The 25,144-nt window shown below is 38.8% G+C and overlaps 2 protein-coding genes across 2 annotated transcripts; one reads left to right on the forward strand and one right to left on the reverse strand.

The window, feature by feature from the left end:
* Positions 1-821: 821 nt before the first annotated feature.
* Positions 822-13,046, forward strand: LOC143875529 (BTB/POZ domain protein). The gene is made up of 2 exons (XM_077377102.1): positions 822-2,418; positions 11,680-13,046. Exons 1-2 carry the CDS (start codon positions 1,783-1,785, stop codon positions 12,634-12,636), a joined length of 1,593 nt encoding a protein of 530 aa, XP_077233217.1. The 5' UTR covers positions 822-1,782; the 3' UTR covers positions 12,637-13,046.
* Positions 13,047-22,349: 9,303 nt separating this feature from the next.
* On the reverse strand, positions 22,350-24,907 carry LOC143875876 (4-hydroxy-tetrahydrodipicolinate reductase 2, chloroplastic-like). Its single transcript, XM_077377461.1, has one exon. The coding sequence runs from the start codon at positions 24,366-24,368 to the stop codon at positions 23,361-23,363; it is 1,008 nt and encodes a 335-aa protein (XP_077233576.1). The 5' UTR covers positions 24,369-24,907; the 3' UTR covers positions 22,350-23,360.
* Positions 24,908-25,144: the final 237 nt, after the last annotated feature.

Consider the following 25,144-nt stretch of genomic DNA (forward strand, 5'->3'; position numbering starts at 1 on the left):
GCCAAACATGTAATGTAGTTTCCAATAATAGCCCCCTCTAGGGTGTCAAACAATTAGATGGTCTAACTATTCATTTGCCGGCCCATTATGGATAGGCAATGCCTCAAAAATGGGGTCAAACAATTAGATGGTCTAACTATTCATTTGCCGGCCCATTATAGATAGGCAATGCCTCAAAAATTATTTCCATAGGATGATCCTAACCTTTCGATTTGTGGTGGTTTTTATACCTTCGTTTTTTGAACTTTGAATCCATTTCACACTAAAGGTGGAAATAAAACAATCTTTGTAGTATTGTTTATATTAGTCAAATTTCTATCAGCTAATTTAATTAAAAAAACACAACAACAAATTGGCTTATATATGTTGTTTTTATTCATTTGCGCCTGCCAAAATTTGTCCCTTGGATATAAACCAAAAGCCCAATAAATTGATCGATTAAGTACCATTTTTTTGTTGTTAGCCTTTATTCTTGGTGGATTCAAGTTGGGCTTGGGCCTTGTGTTGGGCTTGGGCCTCCCAAGAAAAAAAATGATTATTAGGATGACTATATCTAAATTTATCAACCCATATTTTCGACAATGGGACAGACAAAAGAAGTTAGAACACTCGATGGTGCGTTATCAGAAAATTACATGGCACGTGTATGGTGGTGATGGCTTTTTGTAATTTTTTTTTTTCAATTCCCTGCTTTGATTCGACAATGGGACAGACAAAAGAGGTTAGAACACTGCAAGGTTACACTAAGAAAGTCCAAAAATCTGAGTTCATTTTGTACATATTTTTGAGTAGCAAGGGAAAGATGGTCCTGTTTTTCTGCAGTCTGCTCCCAACGGTAGGAAAAGGAAAGAGAGCGTATAAAATGAAAAAGATGGAAAAGACAAGGAAATGATATCAGCACGACCAGGTTTTGATAATTGCAGAAACCCAGCTAGTTTTTCCTGTTTTTAATAGGCTTGTGAGAGCTTTTTGGGAACTGTGATAACCAAAACATGGTTGTGCTGATATCATTTCTCAAAGGCAAAGGGTGGATGATGACTCAGAATAGTGCAGAGCAACATGCCACAGATCCACAGCATAATAAAGAAACAACATTCCCAGCTGGTAAAGTTAGAAAAAGCCCAAAACCACTTTCCCAAAACACCCATCATTCCCTCTGTAAGTTTCCATCTTTGGTTTCTTTGATGCTTGACATCGAGGCTTGTTTCAATCATTGTAAACAACTAGTGAATAAGATAAGAGATGGGTTCTTGCAGAAAATCTAGTTCGTGCTTGTAGAGTAAGTGGACTTGGAAAGACACATTGCATGGTTGATTTGGATTTGAATGCATTATACTTTCTCGGATTTTCTGTTAAACCCCTTTCATGGTTGTGACGGGGATTGTGTTTGTAAGTTGTTCTTGAATTTTAGCTTCTAGGTTTTGGATATGAATGCTTTTTGTTTGGCTTAGAAACCCATTTCATACCCAGCTCATTGTTGAGGGGAAAAGATAATATTTTGAATTTTAGGTTCCTTTTTTGGATTTCAAATGCTTTTCTCTGCATTTTTTATGTTATTCTGTGATTATATGAGAGACCCATTTCGTTCTAGGTGAGGAGTAGGTGGTTTTGACTTTTGAGTTCTAGGACCCTGGTTTTGAATTTGAATGCTATACATGAGATTTTGAAGAAATTTTTTAATGGTTATAGAGGAGGCTTAGATGGTTTTCAGTCCCATATCCGAGGTTTTGAATCTTAATGTATTGCAGTGTCTAGAATTTTGCTAAAGTACTTCTTACAAAGATGACAGATTTTAGAGTTAGAAGGGTTGAACAGGGTCACACCAAGATTAGAAATGTCCCCATTGCTGTTACACCAGAAGGGTTCTGGTGTTGCCCCTCTCCTGTTCTATTCCAAAAGACTCTCAAAAGCCAACAAAATCTCCAAAAAAGACACAAACCTTCTCCCCCACGACAGAAAAAATCTGTTCCAAACACACAGAACCAACAAACAGAGAGGAAAGTGATTCATACACCATCAAGATCAAAGGTTGTTTCGGATGATCAAAGATGTTTGGGCTCTGATATTTCTGGTTTGACTCCAAACATGGTTGCAGAGAGAATGGCAAAATCAAGCGTTGATAATTCGCATAGAAAGTTAGCTGTGGGGTTTGGGGAGCGTGAAACTAGTGATTTGAAGGTGCTTGTATCTGGAAAGCAGGGATTTTCGGTGAAGATGAGTGTTCACAGGAATGTGCTTATGGAACGTAGCAGTTTTTTTGCTGATAAGCTTTCTCAGCAGTCTCCTCGATCGTGTGTTCAAATTGGGGACTGTGAAGACGTGGAGATTTATGTTGAGACTGTAGGATTGATGTATTGCAAAGAAATGAAGCAGAGGTTGATCAAGCAAAGTGTCTCACGTGTACTCCGTATTCTCAAGGTACGTTTTAGGCAGTGATGATATTTTGAATTTCCTTTTTTTTTACTGTTTAATTGAAGGTTTGAGTTTAGATTGACCTTTATATATGGATCAAGGAAGCAGGATTCTTCCCTGGGAGTGGGGAACCACGATTCCCCGGTTCTCGAATCCGAAAGGGGATTCTTCTCGAATCCCAAAAAACTGGGAATCCCGTTTTGGATTCGCTGGAAACCCGATTCCCACTTTTGGGAATCACGATTTATGATTCCCTGGAAACGCGATTCCCACTTTTGGGAACCGCGATTTAATGTTATGTGAAACGCAATTTTCCGGCGATTCCTTGGAGTTTCCTTGGTGATTCCCAACTCCCCAACGATTCCCGGCGACTCCAGGCGAATCTCCGGCGACTCCACGGCGACTCTACGGTGACTCTCCGGAGACTTCACGATTCCCGCTTCCGACCATTCCGGGAGCCTTTATTCCCGCTTTCGATTCTTGCTCTGGAAACCTTCATATGGATGATTTGAAGTGTGTTCTGACCATAGAAAAATAATACTTTCATTTTACTTTCAGTGTTTTATTGATCAATGTTGAATCTCTTCATATTTGTGGGATGTTCTAGCTTCCAAATCTCAGTAACTTTAATTTATCCGATTGTCTTTTTATGGATTTGAATTTGGTTTCTTCTCTGAACTTCAGATAATTGAGTTTTCCAGAATACGTACTGACTTTTATTTTCAGTTGTTCACTTTCATTTTTTCCCTGTTTGATAGGTATAGTCAAGCACTTGAATTATAGGAAGAATGCATCAGACCAATCCATAACATGATATCGCTTTGAAACAAAGCAAATTCTGAAATATACATAATCATTCACCTTGTTTGCTAAAATCGATTTATCTTCCGCCTCGTTACCAAAAATTAATCTCTCTTTTGCCTTGTTACCTAAAATCCCAATTGCTAAGAGTTAAACCAAATGTTGATCTTTGTCAATTATGCTGAGATTAACCGCTCTTATATTCCGTTTCCATCCAAAGAAGCTTCGCCATGATGCACTTCAAAAAACTCTGGTTTTGTTGACATTATTTGAGCATGTCATTTGTGCAAACAAACTCAATTGGAATTTTGGACAAAAGTGTTAAGTTGTGTTCGGGTCTTGCGCCTTGGTAGTTATGATGGAAGTGATGCAACCATGACGTCATGGCTGTTGAACCTAGCTTAGACAAAAGCAACAGTAGTAGATAGACTCACAATTTTCATCTCTCTTTACCTTTCATAATTGAAAAGAGCACCTACTTGATATTCATCTAGCCCATTTTGAGTAGAGTTGTCAGCAGCTTTTGTTATCGAATGACTTAACTAGTAGGCTTGGGACTGTTTTCCTTCACCTCTTTTTTCAATGTAAAAATCTGACAACCAATTTCCATCCAATGCACCCATCAAATGTTGATGGAGTTTCAATCTATTGCTTTTTTTTTTTTGAAATGGCGAGTTTCAATCTATTGCTCATCCAAGAACCTCATGCAGAGTGAAGTTACACTGATGTCTTCTGTTATGTGGTAGTTTTCAACTACCTTCTCCCCATTTCTCAAAGACTTACATCACACAAGTTGACCTGGAAAACTATGACTCCAGCGGAGTTTCAACCTCAATTCTACCAAATTGAGGGTCACGTGAGTAAAAACTTCCACCATTATCGCTAAAGAGTCAAAAGCTAAAGGATTAAGCGTTAAGAGGGAATAGTTAACCTAAAACATTAAAACACTAGACAATACATTGGGAAAAGATGTTGGCATAGAACAATCCGCTCAATATGGGTTGCAATCTTATAGTGCACTGACATCGTGTAGTTGAAAAATACACGAAAAAAAATGCCAAGAAACATTGTTTCTTAATGGAATATATGAAGTTTTAAATGATTTGCATTTTATTAAATTTTATTTGTATCATTTTTTTCTTTGATAGATCGGCTGATCTGAGTCTCATAACCCAGTTTGATAGTTAAGTTTTTACCCTTCATTAACGTATAATGTAAGTCTATGTGAGGCCATGGCACCTTGAGTTTATTAGTGTGAAAATAGGAATTACAAAAGCAGGAAACAAGGGATAAAACAAAGGCAATACATAACTGTTTATTAGTGTGAAAATATCCATTTATTAGTGTGAAAATAGGAATTACAAAAGCAGGAAACAAGGGATAAAACAAAGGCAATACATAACCACTTAGATATAAGAGTTTTTTTAATGTGGTAAAACCCCAAGAGCAGGTAAACATCCATGACCCAAGCTATGACAACAAATTTATTATGATTTGGCATTGAACAATCCGTTCAATATGGGTTGTGATCTTTGCACAGATATCCTGTAGTTGAAATATACAGGAAAAAAAAATGCCAAGCAAGATTATTTTCAAAGAATGAAAGAATCAAGAACAGAAGAGAGAAACGAAAATCGAAGAAAAAATAATCCATCTAACAGTTAAACCAGGGGAAAAAATATATAGAAATGGGCTTCTCATCAGTACCTGGTCATCTATGCCAACTCCGGACAACCAGTCTCTGAAGTCTGTGTGCCGGTAATGGCCGGACCACCAGTCTCAAGTCTTTGTGCCAGTGATGGCCAGGCTACCCATTTCGGAAGTTTGTGTTCAAGTGATGGGTGAGGTCTCAGGTGAGTTGGCCGGTGGTGAATCAGGGGGCAAATGGGGGATTTAGTAGTCGAAGACAGGGTAGTGTGGAACGAATGTTAGGAGAACCGGCACGTGTTATGGGAGAACCTGCGGCCGAGAAGAATCTTGGCAATAAAGAAGCTCCGGTGGTGTGATCTCCTACCATGAATCTTGGCGATAAAGAAGCTCCGGTGGTATGATCTCATTTCATGAATCTTGGTGATAAAGAAGCTCCGGTGGTGTGATCTCCTGCCATGAATCTTGGCGATAAAGAAGCGCCGGTGGTGTGATCTCCTGCCATGAATCTTGGCAATAGAGAAGCTCTTGTGGTGTGATCTACTGCCATGAATCTTGGAGATAAAGAAGCTCCGGTAGTATGATCTCCTGCCATTGAATGTAACACCCGGCCCCACAAATTAGGATTTATTTATTTACTTATAGTGTTAATGGGTGTCATTATAAAACTAAAGTACGAGTAATTTATTTTTCTAGAGGGTGCCTTTATCATAAGAGGGTACAAATTGTATTTTGTATGAATCTAATGATCAATTTTAGACACAAAATTTAATCTGAAAATCTAAAACAAACAAGGGAAGAAATCCTAAGCCCAATAATCAATTTTGGACTCAAAATCAATTCCCAAAGTCCATAGTGAACAGTGGCTTATAATTTATATTACAAGTTAGGAAAGCAATTGCTAATGTGGTGTTGGAAATATGGATAATGTTGTTAGTGCCCTATGAAAGTGGCTGGCCTTGTTAACAAACCCAAAACTCAAGCCTATGCAATAGGATGGGCCAATCATTTTACAACTCAGTTTGATTAGAGTGGACGCAACCATTTTATACCCTTGCATAGAATAGGCTAGGTGGAACTCTACAGCAAGTCAAGCTTGGAAAAAGTGGACCAAGAAGTCATTGGAAAGTGTGGAGTAATAAGTTTTTCCAAGATAAGGAAGATAGATTCCTTTTAGATAGGTTGGTTTGATGATTTTCTCATAGAGTAGTTGGATGCCTCTCCATAAATTATTACTTGTCATATATTTAGAAGGAGAGTTGCGTTGGGACTTTGCCTTGCCTTTTTATAAATACCATGGAGGGTGCACATATCCCTTATTTCTCTAGTTTGGTTGTTTGAAGAGAGAGACAGAAGGAGAAAACCAATAGGTAGGTGAAAAGTTAGTTTTTAATATCATTTATCAGTATTTTTGTTATATATATTTATTTATTTATTGAATATAATATTTCTATTCATCATATTAGGGATGGCATCTTGTATAGATATTTCTAGATATTGCCCAAGGAAATATGAAAATTTCTATTTCAATGTCTATCATGATTGCTTTTGGCTTGTTAGCATGTTTAGTTTAATTGATGGGCAAAATTCTTGACACCCTTGACTGGTTTAGACTACGGACATTCCAACATTGCCTCAAATTTTGATACCGTTGGTACAGATTCCTCTTATAACCTTTGGGAAGGAAGTACTTGCGAATTTTATCTTCCATCTTTCTCCATTGAGTGATAGGATCTTTGCTGGCGGGGTGGCGGGGTGGCGGGTTTGCTTCTCACGTCTCCACCATGCTATGGCCTTGCCTCGGAATCGCATGGCAATGATGCCAACACGACGCTCTTCTGGGACATTCCTATGCTCAAAAACTTCATTCACAAGGATTTCATCAGGGGAATTAGTTCCTTGAAATTTTGGAATGTCTCTCTTGATTTCTTTTTCCCAATCCGGTTCTCAAACACCTTGTGTGTGGCGTTGAGGGCGCCTTCTTTGTTGAAAAGATTGAACACTTTCTGAAGAAGAAGAACCACCATTGGTTCCTCCGGATCTGGAATGGGGTGGAGGGTTGTTTGCTTCAGCACAGAGACGTTCAACTTCTCGAGTCAAATCGTTGATTTGCTGTTGCATATGTTGCTGCAAATTTTCAGTAAGTGTGTGTACTTCATTCATGGAAATTGTTTTGCCACCTCGACGTCTGGCTTGTCTTGGAGGCATTGTCCTCTCCTCCAAAGCTTTGATACCAAAATGATGCAAGCCTTTCTTAGGCTTCTTGGACTAAGGATCGGGAGAGTGAGAGATACACACTCAAATGCTCAACAACTCGGATACAAGAAAACAGATTTATGTAAGCTCAATAAAATGAGTGTATCTCCCTCGATATAGGTCGGAATGACTTGATTCAAAAGCCAAAATTTCAAGGACTCAAAGATTTACAACTTTGTTGACAAAATTTTTCTCAGATTATCATCATAGGGTACTCGAAAAATTACTTGAAGTGGACGAAAGCGAATGGACAGAATTATGGAAAACAGAATGGGATATGATAGGAAAGCTAACAACTTCAATGGCTACTCTTCAAGGTTGCCAAGGAAGGTGGGTAACATCAATTATTCTAGATTGATGGTTGCAATTCTTCAATGATGCAAATGATAGGGAAAGCTCCTACTCTTCAAGGAAGGAGTGAAACTCTTCTAGGTTTCAATGATGAACTCTTCAAGGTTCAAGGGAATGCTCTTAGCAATTTTTCATTCAACAATCGACTAAAAACTTCATTTCAGATGTTTGCTGGACTTTTATAGAGAAAATACAATAGCAAAAACGTTCAAGCTAGCCCACTAACTATTTTAAGGACTTACATACACCATTAATAGCTTAGGAACTCAAAACGCATTAACTAGTCAAAGTCCTACAAACACAGTCTACCAAAATGGTCATAAGTTTTCAACCAATTATCCAAATGAAGACTATAAATATCCGTTGGAAAGATAATTAAAAAATCTAGAACTTCTTAGTTAACCATTTTCTCTGATTCGTCCATCTAGAGGTCCAAAAACGTGCTTCAAAACTGGCTAGAATCATTATGACGGGAATTGCAACTGGATCAGGCCCGAATTGGTGTGTCCATGATCTTGGGCTGGAGCTGGCCTTTATTCTTGGTGGATTCAAGTTGGGCTTGGGCCTTGTGTTGGGCTTGAATGCGGGCTGATCTTCTCACTTGCTTAGGGTGGTTCATCTGGGCTTCAAATTTGTTAGTCACATGGGTGCGGGTTGCATAAAATAGAAATGATATATTCTCACCCTTACTTTCACTTGGGTAGAAGTGATATATTCTCACCCTTATTTTCGCTTGGGACAACCCTCCTCTAGTATATTTATGAATACTTTTTATATTGAACTATTGTCCCGAGTAAATATGGGGGCGAATAAATCATTTAAAGATAAATAATATTAAAAAAGAGTAGACCTGGGGCGAATACCGATGGAGCACTGCGGAAAAAGGCGATTTTTAGGCGATTTTGGAGCTCCCTCCCTAGGTCGATGGAAACCCTAGGGAGGGAGGCGTTTTGTTTCCTACTTTGTCTCTCTCTCTCTCTCTCTCTTCCCTATTTTGTCTCTCTCTCTCTCTCGTCCCTATTTTGTCTCTCTCTCGCTCTCTTGTCTCTCTCTATCCCGTCCCTATTTCGTATCTCTCTCTCTCTCCCTTCCCTATTTCGTCTCTCTCTCTCTCTCTTGTCTCTCCCTCTCTCTTCTTTTTCCCCCCATCTCTTCCTGATCTTTCTCTCTTCGATCGATCTCCCTCTCTTCTTTCCTGATATCTCTTTTTTCTTTCACTTTTCTGATCTCTTCCTTTCCTCCCTCTTTCTGCTTTTTCTCCTCCCCCTCTTTCTTCCTCTCTGGTCTCTCTTTCTCTTAGATCTATCTTTCATTTTTTGATCGTTTCCTTTCTCTCCATTGATGGGCAAGGGAGGTGTTTGTGGCCGGATGATGTCCGGAGTTGGGCAGATCTCGCAGGGGATGCAACAATGGTGGCTGGAGGTGCGACATGGCCTTGATCTGGGTCCGAGTGGGCCGAATTTATTGGGGAAAGGATCGGATCTGGGTTGGGTGGATGGAGAAAGTGGGCTGATGAGTTGTCGGAAGTGGTGGACGTGGCAGGAGTGTGAAAAAGGGTGACCAGATTCGGGGGAAAAATGAAGAGGTTGGATGTAGAGGGTAAAGATGGGCTTTGATCGAGGTGCAAGGTGGGGCTAGAAAGGTAGAATTAGGGTGAACAATGGTGGGCTCTAGGATTAGGTGAAAATAAGGGTAGGATTAAGATTTTAGGTTCTGGTGAAGCTGAAGGGGAAGAAATTAGGGAAATTAGGGAAAAAAATGGTGGTCTCTAGGGTTAGATTAGGGTTTTTGGTTTGAAGGTTTAATGGGGATCCCCCGGAACGGGCGGTGGGGCAAGGTGGAGGCCGCCGATGATCGGATTCGATGGATTGGCCATCGTGCACGGTTAGAGGCGCACAATAGCTTCAGGCCTTTGAGCGGGATTTTTAAAAATTGAATTAGTCGGCTAGAAAGTGGTTGACCAGTCTGAGTAATGTGGCAGGTCATAACCATGATTTGATGGGGTCCACAAATTTGGCACTTTCAAATGAGACCATTGTGCAATGCAAAGGAAAGGAAGGGGGAATGGTGAAGGCATTTTCAGCTGCGGTAGTAGATGAAGAATTCCAAAGGGAAGTGAAATATGTATTCTGCAGGGTGACAGCGCATGGAAGTATAATACTCGTTGTAGTGGTTGATCCAGAAGATCTTGGCCTTTTACCGGTCTAGGACCATGCTCCTAGCCACCCTTAATTGATTCTATGCAATGCAAGTAGGGACCCCTGGTCCCCAATGTAATCTTCATAGTATCAATAAAATTGTCAATTTTCAAAAAAAAAAAAAAATATTAAAAAAGAGTTAACCGCTCTTGTATTCCGTTTCCACCCAAAGAAACCTCACCTTGACCCACTTCAAAAAATTCTGGTTTTGTCAACATTATTTGAGCGTGTCATTTATTTCAGGTGCAAACAGACTCAATTGGAATTTTGGACAAACGTGTTCACTTGTGTTTGGGTCTTGTGCCTTATTAGTTACGATGGAAGTGATGCATCCATGAAGCCATGGCTGTTGAACGTAGCTTAGACAAATGCAACCCTAGAAGATTGACTCACAATTTTCATCTCTATTTACCTTTCAGAAAAGAAAAGAGCAGACACATGATGTTCATCTAACCCATTTTGAGTAGAGTTGTCAGCAGCTTTTGTAATCTTATGACTTAACTAACTAGGCTTGAGACTGTTTGCCTTCACCTCTTTTCATGTAAAAATCTGACCATCTACTTTCGTCCAATGCCCCTATAAAATGTTGTTGCCTTGTTGGAGTTTCAATCTATTGCTCATCCAAGATCCTCATGCAGAGTCAAGTTACACATGCTGTATGTCTTCTGTAATGTGGCAGTTTTCTACTACCTTTTCCCCATTTCTCAAAGACTTACATCACACAAGTTGACCTGGAAAACTACGACTCCAGCGGAGTTTAAACCTTAATTCTACGAAATTGAGGGTCACATGAGTAAAAAATTCCGTCATTATCATGTAAGCTAAAGGATTAGCACAAATAGGGAAAAGATAAGCTCCAAAAACATTAAGCCACTAGAAAATACATTGAGAAAGGATGTTGACATAGAACAAGCCGCTAAAGAGTTTCTAAACATCCAAGATCTAAAGAAGGCAAGTAAGAAGTTCAACACTTCAAATGGTCGTAACTTTTGATCCGACTGTTGGTTCAGAGCTTATCATATGCCATTGGAATCGTCTCGACAAGCTCTACAAGGGTCAATCCACACCACGTCTGATCAAGTACTGGATAATTGAGAAATAAGCCTGGCAAGATGAAGATATCTTACTTTTTATATTTTTTTGCTAATTTTGGTAAGACTCTGTTCTTAGCCGATTTTTAGGATTTTGAGTCTGTTCCTTTTATGGCAGTCTTCATTTAGTATTTGAAGTCAAATGAGGTGCTTGGATCATTTTTGGACTTCTAGTATTTTGGTGAAAATTATTATTATGGGTCAATTCTAGGGTTTTGGGAATCTCTGAGTCTTGTCTTATACGTGTGGTTGGATAACCTAGGATTGTATGTGTGGTATTGTCTTAGGAGACATAATTGTGTGGTATTCTAAAAGATGGAATTTTCTCCATTGCTCAATTCCATACATGAGTTAATCTTCTCCACTTCCTCTAAAAGAGGAAACCCATATACCACCTTTTATGTACTTCCTTTCGTCATACCTTTCTGTTTCCATTCTTTTCCAGGTGTCCAAACGGACCCTTACTGGTCAATTGGACTTGGCCAACTACAGATCAACGGCCTGGATCTTTGACGAGGCCACCTTAGGTCAGGATAAAACCCAACACCGCAGGCATCCCACAGTTATTCGTCAGGAACTCCTTATTACCCATCTTCTCCATACCTCTCCTGGCTGTTGGTGTTCTGATTGAGCTTTCATTGCTGCTTTTGGTGTTCAAATTTAACGATTCTTCATTTTCTGATTTCTGTTGTGGCATTAATTCTCATGAGCTAACTATTTGTTCCATGTAAATCTTCACGTGTGTGAAGGGCACATTAACATTGAGGTTTTAACAGAAGACTTCTTGCATAATCTCGCATTTTCTCACTAAATTGCTTTATCCTATTGGTTTCTATGTGCCATATTGAACATTTGAACACCTAAAAGCTTAAAAATGGCCTGCACATATCTTTACTTAATAGGCGCGACAAAATCTTTCACAGGTTGCAGAATCACTCGGCTTCCATGCATGCATGCAGTCATGCTTGGAATACTTGGAAGCAGTCCCTTGGGTTGGAGAGGAAGAAGAAAAGGTGGTGTCATCAATCCTACGTCTTCGGACTGATAACAAGGGAGTCAGCCCAGTACTCAAACGGGTATCGTCCGATATTTCCAATTCTCCCAATGATACTCTTGCCCACGTAATGCAGCTGGTTCTTAAAAGCAACGAGGAGAGAAGCCGCCGTGAGATGAAATCCTTAGTTTTGAAACTGCTAAGGGAAAACAATCTCCTAAACAATAGCTCTGTGGACATTTGCAATGAAATAATATATGATTCATGTCAAAGCTGCTCAGATACTCTGTTGCTTCTGTTTAGGCAAGCTGCCGAACCAGAGTTTACAGATAAATCCTTGGATAGCAAAGGTCCTGTAGTAAAGCAAATAGCCCTGGAAGCTGATAATCTATTATGGTTACTTGAGATATTGGCTGACAGACAAGTGGCAGATGAGTTTGTGGTGATGTGGGCTAGTCAGAATGAATTGGCAGTGCTACATTCAAAACTGCCAACCGTATCCCGCCACCTGGTTAGCTGTATTACGGCGAGGCTTTTTGTTGGGATTGGAAGAGGTGAAATGCTTCCATTGAAGGACACCCGAAAGTTACTATTACATACATGGTTGCAGCCATTGATCGATGACTATAGTTGGTTACAGCATGGCTGTAGAACATTCGACAAAAAGGTGGTGGAGGAAGGGATCGGTCGAACAATTCTTACACTACCACTGGAAGACCAGCAGAGTATTTTGCTTGCGTGGTTGGGTAGTTTCTTGAAGGTTGGCAGTAATTGTCCTAATCTTGAGAGAGCTTTCGAGGTATGGTGGAGGAGGACTTTCATAAGGCCTCATGTAGAACAGCAGAGAAATTTACTGCAGCCGGATAATGAAATGGCATCGATGTAGAATGAAGTAAAGAGTGTAGCCTTTTATCATAGTAAACCAGTTGAGGGATGGAGAAGTGGTAAGTACAACTAATATAAGAGATTTCTATTACAGTGATGGCAGATTTGGCTGAAATTTGAGAGAGAAATAGTGGGTTGTAGTTTTTTCTTGCATACTACTGATGTTTGGAGGTGAAACAGAAATGTAATGTGTTGCATCCTAATAGAATTGCTTCTTGTTTGGCTTTTATGAGAACTTTTTTTAACCCGGAAAAAAGTGCGGCCCCAGGGAGGACCTAAAAAGTGGCCTAGAAACAAAAGAAGAGGAAACCCCAACTGAGCTGGGAACCCCACAGAACTTAAAAAGTGTGTTGAAGGTATGTTTCTTTATGCAGTAACCACAAAGTTTAATTTATAGAATCTTTTACTCTCCATTTGAGTTGATGTTGTATGTTATTATTGAAACTGGAAGTTCTTGACTTTAGATTGTTTTTTTTTTCCTGACTCGTTATCATAGGCCATAGGCCAGGATTAGAGCCTAGTAGATTCCTTTCACATTCTTCATGAAATTTTTCTAAAGGATTCATTTAGCCGACCCAAACTAGTTTGGGACAAAGGCTTTGTTGAGTTGAGTTGAGTTGAGTACTTGTGATCATAGGCTTACTAGCACTGCCAATCCTAATGCTCATTTTGTTCATAATCCCTGATCCTGTGTATATGATATACACTGGATCTTCTCTCATAGGATTGAGGGTTTTTCATGAATTTTTGCTCAATTTCAAAAATTTCCCCGTTTAGGCTAGTATCATACTTTTTTCTAGAGAATTTTCTGCTTAAACTGGGTGTATAGCTGATTTTATAGAGGGAGGGATTTGATGGCTCGTACACTTAGAGTTTGGTATATATAACCCCACTTAAATCAGTGATAATTTTGTGAAATACTATATAATCCTACTTAAATCAGTGATAATTTTGTGAAGTACCTTCTTTTAAGTTACCTAGTGAGATATGCTATATACACAAGTGCATAAACTAGTAGTTTTAGAAGTAAAACATCAGGTGTACTTTAATCATTTTTATAGTAATATCAAGGGTAATTCAATCAAATTCTTATGTTAGGTAAACTTGTTTTTATTTATAGACTCTTGGTTGGGATGTCAAGAAATTTTATGAGAATCAAAATCCCAAACCCTATGTAAATGCAAAGGATAACTAATATTAATGAAAAAGAAAAAGAGAAAAGCCTCGCCTCCAAGAAGGTCAAAACAGGGTCTACAGTCTAGCCTTTCCATCCACCAGATCACAAAGGCTACCGTATAGGGGTGTAAACGAGCCGAGCCGAGCTTGGCCAGGCTCGGCTCGGCTCGGCTTGTTAAGCTCAAAAGCTCGGCTCGGGCTCTGCTCGAGGCTCGGCCAGGCTCACGAGCAGCTCGCAAGCCTTACCGAGCTCGGGTTATATTAAGTTCACACCCCTCATCTTCCCTGGACAGCCCTATCTAGTGTAATTTGACTACTTTTTTTTACACTATGGGGGGGTGGTCCAAGTAACAAATGGGGTTCCAAAAATGAAGTGACATATTTTGCCTCCCCCTTTCACTCCATGGACAACCCTTTTAGTGTATATATTACTATACAATATATATATTTAAATATATTAAATTCTTAACGAGCCGAGCCGAGCGGAGCCTGGCCTAAATCAGGCTTGGCTCGTTAAGGATTCGAGCCGAGCTCGAGCGAGCTTCCGAGCCCGAGCCAAAATTGACACCCTTACTACCGTATAGTTTTTATATGGTGTATGCACATAGGTGGCAGTATTATTTGAAGAATACAATGGGCCCATGTTGTTTCAGATCCAAACCATTCATTTGTTGGACAGTCCCCCGAAAATCATCTCTATAGTTTGATATTGTAAAATGGAAAAGAAAAGGAAAGTAAAGGAATTTGATATTGTAAAATGGAAAAGAAAAGGAAAAGAAATATATAATGGAAACCTATGAGATAGTCGTTGCCAAGAATTCCTACATAAACGAAACAAAAAACTATTAAGAACAAAATACTATCTATGATCTACTTTCTAAAACTTAATAGGAAAGAGACAAATTCAAACTTTTCATGCTATTACTCCATTTTATGTGTTTCTCCTCGACTCAAATTAGTCCTATTAAATGAAAACATAAAATAAGAAAGTAATTTTTAAATTTTTTTAAAAAAATATTAAATTGGTGCAATAATACATACCTTTTTGTTTGGCTTCCTTCGATATCTCATTTTCATGTAAATTGTTTTTTAATAATAACCTAAGATATACATAAGAATATAAATATAAAAGTTAGAACATTTTAGTGCTAATAATAAACCTATATAAGAATAGATTATAAGTGTAAGATAACAAAGATAATTTAAACTATTGATAGGTGTAATAGGAAAGACCTTATTTATCAAAAAAATATATAATTTGTTTCTCATATAAAATCACACTAATAAATTTGATAATGAGTCACATCTAAAACTATGATAAATTGTCTTGAAGCAAAGTAACTCACTTAAATTGTATTATCATATCAAGCACCATTCTACTTCTTGTTACAACCTATGGGCAAGTAGCATATATATAGATTGAATCACATTGAAAGAATGAATTTATTTCCTCACCACATTTTATGTATGTTTTTTTAGTTTTTTAGGGGCCTATAACAAAAGTATCTTTTATGTGCGGAGAGTCATCATATTTGATACAATTAGCTAAAAAAGATTTTTCAAAGAGAGGGAGCCTTGTAATACTATTTTGTAGTAAAAAAGACATAGTTGCTGCTTGATACCATTCCAAAATGAAAGTTGCAAAGTGATCAACAACAATTCAATGAAAAAGTATTAGTCAAGTCAGATTTTTACACTTACATTGATAGCATTTTGTATACTAGACATGATATATTGGGTGAGAGGCCCATTGCTAGACAAGTGTTTAACTCTGATAAGAACTACAACTTACTTTTTTTTTTTTTTTTGAAAAATCCAAATAAGAAATTTATGCTTCAAAATTAGATTTAGGCTTCAAAACCCAAAACTAACCAGAGGGGTTTACCTACAACCTTGCAATCTGAAAAACTCAGCAAAGGAATTTTTGAAAACCCTGTTACGAAGAAATCCCAAAACACCGAGTAGAAAGCCGATTAGCAATAAAATAAGCAGAAAACATATGATGAAGCAACTATCACTGACCCGGAAATCAAAAATAGAAAAAAAGAAAGGGCATACGCGAATAGTGCCTCTCGAAAACGAAAAACTGGAAACCCTATTTTGATCATCTAAAACTAAAAAAAAAAAAAAAAACCCTATTTTGATCTTCTCAAAAACAAAAACAGAAAACCCTATTTTTATCTACTCGAAAACAAAAATAGAATCCCCCATTTTTATCTCGAAAATGAAAGCAGAAAAATCCTATTTTGATCTTCTCCAAATAAAAACAGAAAATCCTATTTTAATCTTCTAGAAAATGAAAACAGAAAACGAGAGAGAGGGAGTACCTGGTTTTGAGGATTGAATCAAAACTTTAGGTTCGGGAGTTTGAAGACGATGGAGGTCGACGCACAAGCCTGGGCATAATGCGAGCGGCTCTCGAAAAGTTGGAAAATTCCGCGAAGTAACATTTTCAGCTACTCAGCAACATAAATAAGGCATGAGAAAAGATTATAAAATGACATTTTCACATGTTTTTTTTTTTTTTTTCCTAATCTTCACGTATAATATTTTCGATTATGAGGAAATCAACAAGACAACCAAATTCGTGTTTCCAAAGAAACTTTGGGCTACTTTTCCTTTCCTTTCCGCCTCCTGGAAATCAAATGAATAAAGCCTAAGAGACTGAAGGCACCATAAAGCAACCTCTACAAATCGCAGGGTTAGGATCACCTTATGAAAATGATTTTCGGGGCACAACCTATTTACGTTGGGGTCCAACAAATGAGTGGTTTGGATTTTCGAACAAGGTGGGTTCCACAATATTTAAAATAAAAATAAAAATATGCACACCTATGATGACACCATATCAAATCTTTACCTTCGTATGCAATAATAATTATATATATATATATATATATATATATATATATATATATATATATATATATATATATATATATATATATATATATATGAGGAAAGTTTTTCTAGTCGGCCGACTAGAGAAGCTTCTCTAGTCCGCCGACCAAAAACACAGTGGGCCCATGTTGTTTGGATGATCCAAAGCATTCATTTGATGGGCCCTATCATAGATAGGGTATGCCCAAAAAATCAGCTCCATAGGATCATCCTAGCCCTTCGATTTGTGGAAGTTAAAAATGGACAGTGGAGGTTAAAAACGCAGTGACCCCACGTTGTTTTGATGATCAAAAGCATTCATTTGATGGGCCCTGACATAGATAGGATGTGCCTAAAAAATCATCTCCATAGGATCATCCTAACCCTTCGATTTATGGAGGTTAAAATGGACGCGTATAAACTCCACAAATCTATCCATTTTTAACCTCCACAAATCAAAGGTTTAGGATGATCCTATGTAGTTGATTTTTTGGGCACACCCGATCTATGCCAAGGCCTATCAAATGAATGTTTTGGATTATCCAAATAATGTGGGCACACTGTGTTTTTTGGTCGGCGGACTAGAGAAGCTTCTCTAGTCGGCCGACTAGAAAAACTTTCCTCATATATATTGTTTTTTTTCATAAAGATACCCATTTCACTCAGAGGAAAGTGTTCTTGAGCTTATCTGAGCTATAGCTCAAAGACACATGTGGCCCCACATTTTCGGGGGGATCCAAGGCATTCATTGGGAAGGCTCTTACACGGATAGGGTGTGTACAAAAAAAACAGCCCTGCATGATCATCCTAACCCAATCAAAGGTGGAGGGGGAACTGGACAGACAATGTGTGTCCATGTTTCTGCCCTTTTCCCCCCCTCACAAATGGCAAGGTTAGGATGATCATATAGGGCTGATTTATGGTACACACCCTATCCATGGAAGGGCCTTCCAAACGAATGCTTTGGATCCCCCAAGAAATGTGAAGCCACATGTGTTTTTGAGCTATAGCTCAGGAATACTTTCTTCTTTCATTAAAGATAAATAATTACAAGTGCACTTCGGATGGCAAAGAATTCCTCCGTATAAAATGAGGAGTTAGATGCTCCATATTTTGCTAGATGATCAGCCATATCATTGGTGCTTCTAGAAATGAGTGATAAAAAAACATGGTTAAGACAGAGATCTTTAATCCCATCCATGAAATTGAATAGCCTCCATGGCCAAATCCCTCTGGCCTAAAAAATAGTACTAGATGAATCACTTTCTACCTCCAAATTGCCCATCATTTGAATGATGAAAAGGGTAAATCCTTGATGGAGAGTGTGGGCCTCCGATTTGATATTGTACATGTGGCACACGTGTTTGGTGATTGGGACCATTGATCTGAGATTTCATTTCCAAGATTGAGGCCAGTGAAACATCAATATCTTGAAAATAATTTAAAAGCATGTCTTTTTCATCACCCTTGGTTAAGGTCTAGTTTCATTTAATGAGAATGGGATCAGGGGCAGTTGGTAGTGATGGCCAGCAAGATTTCACCCTTTTGTTTGTATTTTCTTGAAAAATACTTTATTTTCATGGACAACACAAACACAAAGGACGAAAATGAAGTCATTTTCAAGAAAAGATGAACAAAAGGTGTCGAAATATCATTTTTTGATGAAAAGTACTAATAAACGCTGGCTTTTAGGCTCTTTAGTAACAACTACGTTTTGGGCCCACATGTGGCACTTGGGCTTGATCTGATCCTTGTTTTGAGGATTGAATCAAAAATTTCGGCTCGGGAGTTTGAAGACGATGGAGGTTGAGGCACAAGCCTGGACATAATGCGAGCGCCTCTCGAAAAGTTGGAAAATTCCGTGAAGTAACATTTTTAGCTACTCAGCAGCGGAAATAAGACATGAGAAAAGATTGGAAAATGACATTTTGAAATTCTCGATTATGAGGAATATCAACAAGACAACCAAATTTGTGTTTCAAGGGAAACTTTGGGCTACTATTCCTTTCCTTTGCGCCTCTTGGAAATCAAATGAACAGAGCCTTAGAGACTGAAGGCACCATAAAAGAAACCTCTACAAATCGCAGGGTTAGAATCACCTTATGAAAATGATTTTCGAGGCATAGCCTATTTACGTTGGGTCCAACAAATGAGTGGTTTGGATTTTCTAACAAGGTGCGTTCCACTATATTTAAAAATAAATAAATTACGGACACCTATGAGCAGACACCATATCAAATCTTTACCTTGTTAATAGTTATTTATCTCAAAATCTTCTTTATAGGATTTGATATTATATTATTTTGGGAAAACTACTAGAAACTCACTGGATAAAAATGAATCTACAAGAATCCCCCAAAGTTTTCTTAGTTACCAATACCACTTATTGTGCTTAAAAAAGCTTTTAATCTTTTATTTTACCCATTTTACCCTTGTTTATATTACCTTTAGCTGTAGACTTGTAGGTAATGTAGAAATCCTCAAGTCCCTAAAATCTCTGCTACATTAAATCGTTTAAAACCTCTCTCTCTCTCTCTCTCTCTCTCTCTCTCTCTCTCTCAAATATAGTCCATTTTTTTCAAATAGTACTGTTTGTGCCACACTGTATGATGATCCTAACTGTCCACTTGATGGGACACAACTTAAATAGGTTATGCCGTTATGGCCTCTAAATCATTTCCATAGGATAATCCTACCCAAAAAGTACCATCCAGGCCACATTATAGAATGATCCAAACCGCCCATTTGGTAGGCCACAGGGTAAATAGTAGGGCTGCAACAGGGTCAGGTTTTTCAAAACCCTAGCCCAACCCTGGATCCCATTATCTCGGCCCTGACCTGCCGAAAAACCTCAACCCATTGCCCGCCCTACAGGGCTCAGTCCTGGCCCTGGCCAGCCCTGATTGGGCAGGGCCGGCCCTAATTGACCCTAGTGGAAATACCTGTTAAGAGTGCAAAAAATAAAGCAACCACTTATCATATAAAACAAAATGATCAATAAACAGAGAGAGGGAACAAAATAAGACAATATGAATTCAACAACATGACGGGCAACAGAGACAATTAATAATAATAATCTAAAGAAACATCAATCCAAGATAATAGAAAACATTAGCAAAAGAAACATGCACAGATGGTTCAATTCTATAATAGAAAACTTAGGCTTGGGCCAGGTCAGGGTACCCGAGGCATTAACCCGGAACCCAACCCGACCTGAGTCAGGGTCTAAAAAAATGAACCCTGACCCACCCTCAGGGTTGGAAAATCCAGCCCTGACCCTGTTCGGGCTCAGGTCGGGTCAGGGCTGACAGGGCCAAACTTGCACCCCTAGTAAATAGGTTGTCGGCTCAAAATCCTTTCCATAGAATAATCCTACCCCTCTGATCTATAGAGGAACGGCATATTATGGAAACCTCTGTTGATCGACTATCGGAGGGTAGGGATCCATCCTATGCAAATGATTTTGGGGCCACAACCTATTTATGTTGTGGCCCATCAAATGGATGGTTTTGGATCATCCTAGGGTGTGACCAAGCCATACTTTTTGAAAAATAATGGACTCAATGGGATTGCACCATATAAAATCTCATTTAAGAGAGAGAAATCTTGCCTTTAATTAAGGGAGAGAGAGAATTTCAAACGATTTAATCTTGCCTTTATCGTTGAAAGGAGAGATATTAGGGATTTCTACATTGTCTATAGCTAAAGTTAATGTAACCAAGGGTAAAATGGGGAAAATAAAAGATTAAAAGCTATTTAAGGCACAAGAACATAGTATTGGTAATTAAGAAAATTTTGGGGAGAATCTTGTAAATACATTTTGATCCAGAGGTTTTAGTAGTTTTCCCTAATTTTTTTTGCATTTTTTTATTTATAAAGATACCCATTTCATTCAAAAAAAAGTGTTCCTGAGCTATAGCTCAAATAAGCTTATCTGAGCTATAGCTCAAAAACACATGTGGCCCCACATTTTTTTGGGGATCCAAGGCATTCATTGGGAGGGCCCTTTCACGGATAGGGTGTGTACCAAAAAATCAGCCCTGTATGATCATCCTAACCCAATCAAAGGCGGAGGGAAAAATGGATAGACAATGTGTGTCCATGTTTCTGCCCATTTTTTCCCTCCACAAATGACAGGGTTAGGATGATCCTATAGGGCTGATTTTTGCTACACACCCTAGCCATGGAAGGACCTTCCAAACGAATGCTTTGGATCCCCAAACAATGTGAGGCCACATGTGTTTTTGAGCTATAGCTGAGATAAGCTTATCTGAGCTACAACTAGCTGAGGAACACTTTCCTCTTTCATTAAAGATAAATAATTACAAGTGCACTTCAGATGGCAAAGAATTCCTCCGTATAAAATGAGGTGTTAGATGCTCCATATTTGCTAGATGATCAACCGTATCATTGGTGCTTCTAGAAATGAGTGATAAAAAAACATGGTTAAGACAGATCTTTAATCCCATCCATGAGATTGATTAGCTTCCATGGCCAAATCCCTCTGGCCTAAAAAATAGTACTAGATGAATCACTTTCTACCTCCAAATTCCCCATCATTTGAATGATGAAAAGGGTAAATCCTTGATGGAGAGTGTGGGCCTCAGATTTGATATTGTACATGTGGCACACGTGTTTGGTGATTGGGACCATTGATCTGAGATTTCATTTCCAAGATTGAGGCCAGTGAAACATCAATATCTTGAAAATAATTTAAAAGCATGTCTTTTTCATCACCCTTGATTAAGGTCTAGTTTCATTTAATGAGAATGGGATCAGGGGCAGTTGGTAGTGATGGCCAGCAAGATTTCACCCTTTTGTTTGTATTTTCTTGAAAAATACTTTATTTTCTTGAACAACACAAACACAAAGGACGAAAATGAAGTCATTTTCAAGAAAAGATGAACAAAAGGGTGTCGAAATATCATTTTTTGATGAAAAATGCTAATAAACACTGGCTTTTAGGCTCTTTAGTAACAACTACGTTTTGGGCCTACATGTTGGTTATGCCTTTATTAAATGTTGCAGTACAGGTATCAGCAACTACTAGTTGATATTGGTGCTACCCAATTTCAATGTTTGTACGGGGTTACCTTGTCTCTGTAACCTACGAATCTAATATAATCATAAAAAAAAGGAATAGTACGCATATCAATTTTCTCAGGGTTTCATTCATTCTCCGGAACTTCCCTTTGGCTCAGGCGATGACCGAATGTTTCTTGAGTCACCCCTTTCACCTTCATGTTTCTTTTCTTATCTTATCACTTCTCATAGGGCTTAGGGGTTTCCTCTTCTTTGTGATCATTATTTCTTACAGGGCTTAGGGGTTCCTTCCTCTCCAAGATGACCATTTTCCACAGGGTTTAGGATTGCCTTTCTTTTCTTTCGGGTTTACTCTTCACGTTCCTCGGGATCCTCTTTAAGCTTCGGGATTCCATTGATCATGGGAACACTTTGTTAGGTTTAGGTGATCCGATCCTTTGATCCAAATGGCAACCACAAGCTCGACTCATTGGGTTGGGGTAACCTCATCTTGACCAGATAATCTTTAGACCTTTCATCCATTAAGGGTGTCATGCCTAATTTTAAGGGTGTGTCTATATCAGCCCTCAACCTTTTTTTTCGGTGCATATTTTAATAACTTCAACAATTATAATAAATCAAGATGACACTCCAATCAAATGTATGTCTTTTTTTTTTGAAAGATGACATTGCATTAGCAAAAAAAGAGGATACAACCACGGGGACAAGGGGTCTCCCAATACCAACAGAAAGCAATCCACACGGATTTACATATGTTAGAAAATAATGTCCTGACTATGGAGGCTGAAAAAGACCATGATCAGCCGCCCCGATTGAAGTGTAAATGAACACATCCTTTATCAAATTGATCTGCCATTTCATTCACCGATCTCCTACGATGTTCGATCTTAGGCTGCAATTGGCAGACTAAATCTCTGATTTCCAAAATATAACTTTGCAATTTCCACGGTCCCTTTGACTTCGCTGATGCCCATGCTATAGCATTACTAGAATCATCCTCAATTATCAAATTTCTAGTTATGTGTTCAGAAAACCATCAAAGGCCAAACACAAACAGTAGTGCCCTTAGGTCAGCCTCGTTTGCATCGAAGATCCCCAATGGTCTCGAATAAGTCATCACCTGATTTCCATTTTCGTCCCGAATCACACCACCCATCCCGGCGTTCCCCGGATTCCCGACAGAACTGCCGTCGAAATTCAATTTCATCCACCCCACCGGTGGCCCCATCCATTTTGGTAAGATATTGTTAGGCACCTTCTTTTTCCATATAACAGCTCGCCAATTCCTAAGAATTTCCCTAAGCCCATAATGTATCATTTTTTTCTCTTTCACCCCAGGTATGAGCTCCACTTTGGTATTAATGATAATTCTTTCCACAGATGTAGTCTTCCTTAAAAAAATTTGGAGTTTCTTTCCTTCCATATATTCCAGATAACCATATAATAGCTCGCCAATTCCTGAGAATTTCCCAGATGTAGTCTTTCCAACCAAATGTATGTGTTAGAAACCAACTGAACAGATGGGAGATCGAACTTATATGTTTCAGACCACCCTGCAAGTTCATAGTATGACACCAAAATTTTCTGCTAGGGACAATCAAATTAGAGAGGAAAAGAAGTTGATAATCACCGCATATTGCCCTCACGCAAGACATCAATCATGTTATATATCCGCTTCTCGGCCTTGGACTGAACCTTTGTCGCTAGAAAAATGGCAGCATCAACAGTTCCTTGTGCATAAATCGAACGCCCACAGACATTATGCTGAAACTCAAAAGAAACTGTTTGATCGGGTGATGTGAGATGATACCTATGAAATGCATGACCTGAAAGATGTTCTTCGGGGACACCTACCATCTCAAGTTGTGTTTTGGGATCTCTGATCTTTTGTATCTGATCTAACTCAAACGAGACACCCAGCTTACGAAAGCACGAGATGACCTCTTTAACTGTTCCGGATGTATCCACTTTGCTTGCTTGATGTGATTCCATCACCTCAAGAGAATACCCTGAAAAGGTTCCTGGAAACTCCTCACCCATAATTTCCAAGGCTGCAAGAAATGCAACAACCTGTTTTCCCATTTGTGGAGAAATTACTGCATAAACTTTTGCATCTTGAACTGTCTCGAACATGGCCTCCCGATCTCCACCACTAGTGCCCATTACAAAGGGTACACCAATTTTGCAGTAAAGCTCTACACTCTCATTAACTGTGGAAGGCACAGTATAGTCCACCACTATAACATTCGGATGTTGATCAATTACAGAAGAGAGAACGCCTTCTCTTTCAGATGGACCATGTAACTGAATGTTTGTGCCACATAACTGTACAATTTCACCTGATTTTTCTGAACTGCTGAATGATTTGGGGATTAATTGAAGTCCCACAGAAACTGCAGCTTCTGCAACCGCCCTCCCCATTTTTCCTGTACATCCATTTATCATGATAGGGAATGGTAAAATTGATGATTTCTCGAGCTTTTCCTTCATTGTGTTGCACATAGAGAATTTGGGCCTAGGCAGTCTCTGCTTTCTGATGATAGTATTCACCACCTGGTTTCGTGGGAATAGGAGACTTGATTTTAGACTTTTGTGTCGAACAACAACACCTGAGCTCTGCAAGCAGAAACCCATTTTCTTGGTTTAGACTGAGTGGTAGGGAAGAGTTCCCGTCAAACTGAGAAGGAACTTTGATAGATGAAATCAAATAAAACTTGGGTCCAACCCCAAATTGTCATATGTGTCAATGTTAAATGTAGCAAACAAAAGTAAAAAAATGAAGGGGACTTGGGACTTTGATATCAAGCCCTCTCTTCAAGGGTAGACTACTTTTTTCGTTCAGTTTTTTGAGATATGAGTACACCATCTACTTCACACCACGGCCTAGCTGACCCTAACATTATATAGGGGGCAAATTGTTCTTGTTGCTCATGATGCTAAAGTGCCGAATACCAAATTTCAAGACCAGAGAAGTTTGAAGAAGCCTGGTTACCTATTATCTCCACTTTATACTGTTCATGGATAGTTTGCAAGCCCTTTATTAGCTACATATCCTTGTGTAATACTGCTATACTTAGCCAAAGGGTTTTTTCTATGCTCCAAATATGGAGACATCTGAGAAGAGAAAATTAGTGTTGCTCTGTCTCTTCCTACGTAATTGTTGATTAATCCTCGAATCGCCCAAGTCCATTTCTTAATGGCCACCATCCATCCACCAGATCACAAAGGCTAAAATTAACAAAGGCTCAAAAATGAAACAGCAAGGCCACCGTATAGTTTTTATATGGTGTATGCACATATGTGGCAGTATTTTTTGAAGAATACAGTGGGCACACCTTGTTTGAAATCCAAACCATTCATTTGTTGGGCGGTGACCTGAAAATCATCTCTATAGGATGACCCTAACCCTT

This window comes from Tasmannia lanceolata, unplaced genomic scaffold, assembly GCF_043159265.1.
Source record: "Tasmannia lanceolata isolate RefF3 unplaced genomic scaffold, GAP_Taslan_0.1 ptg000004l, whole genome shotgun sequence".
Classification (NCBI taxonomy): Eukaryota; Viridiplantae; Streptophyta; class Magnoliopsida; order Canellales; family Winteraceae; genus Tasmannia; species Tasmannia lanceolata.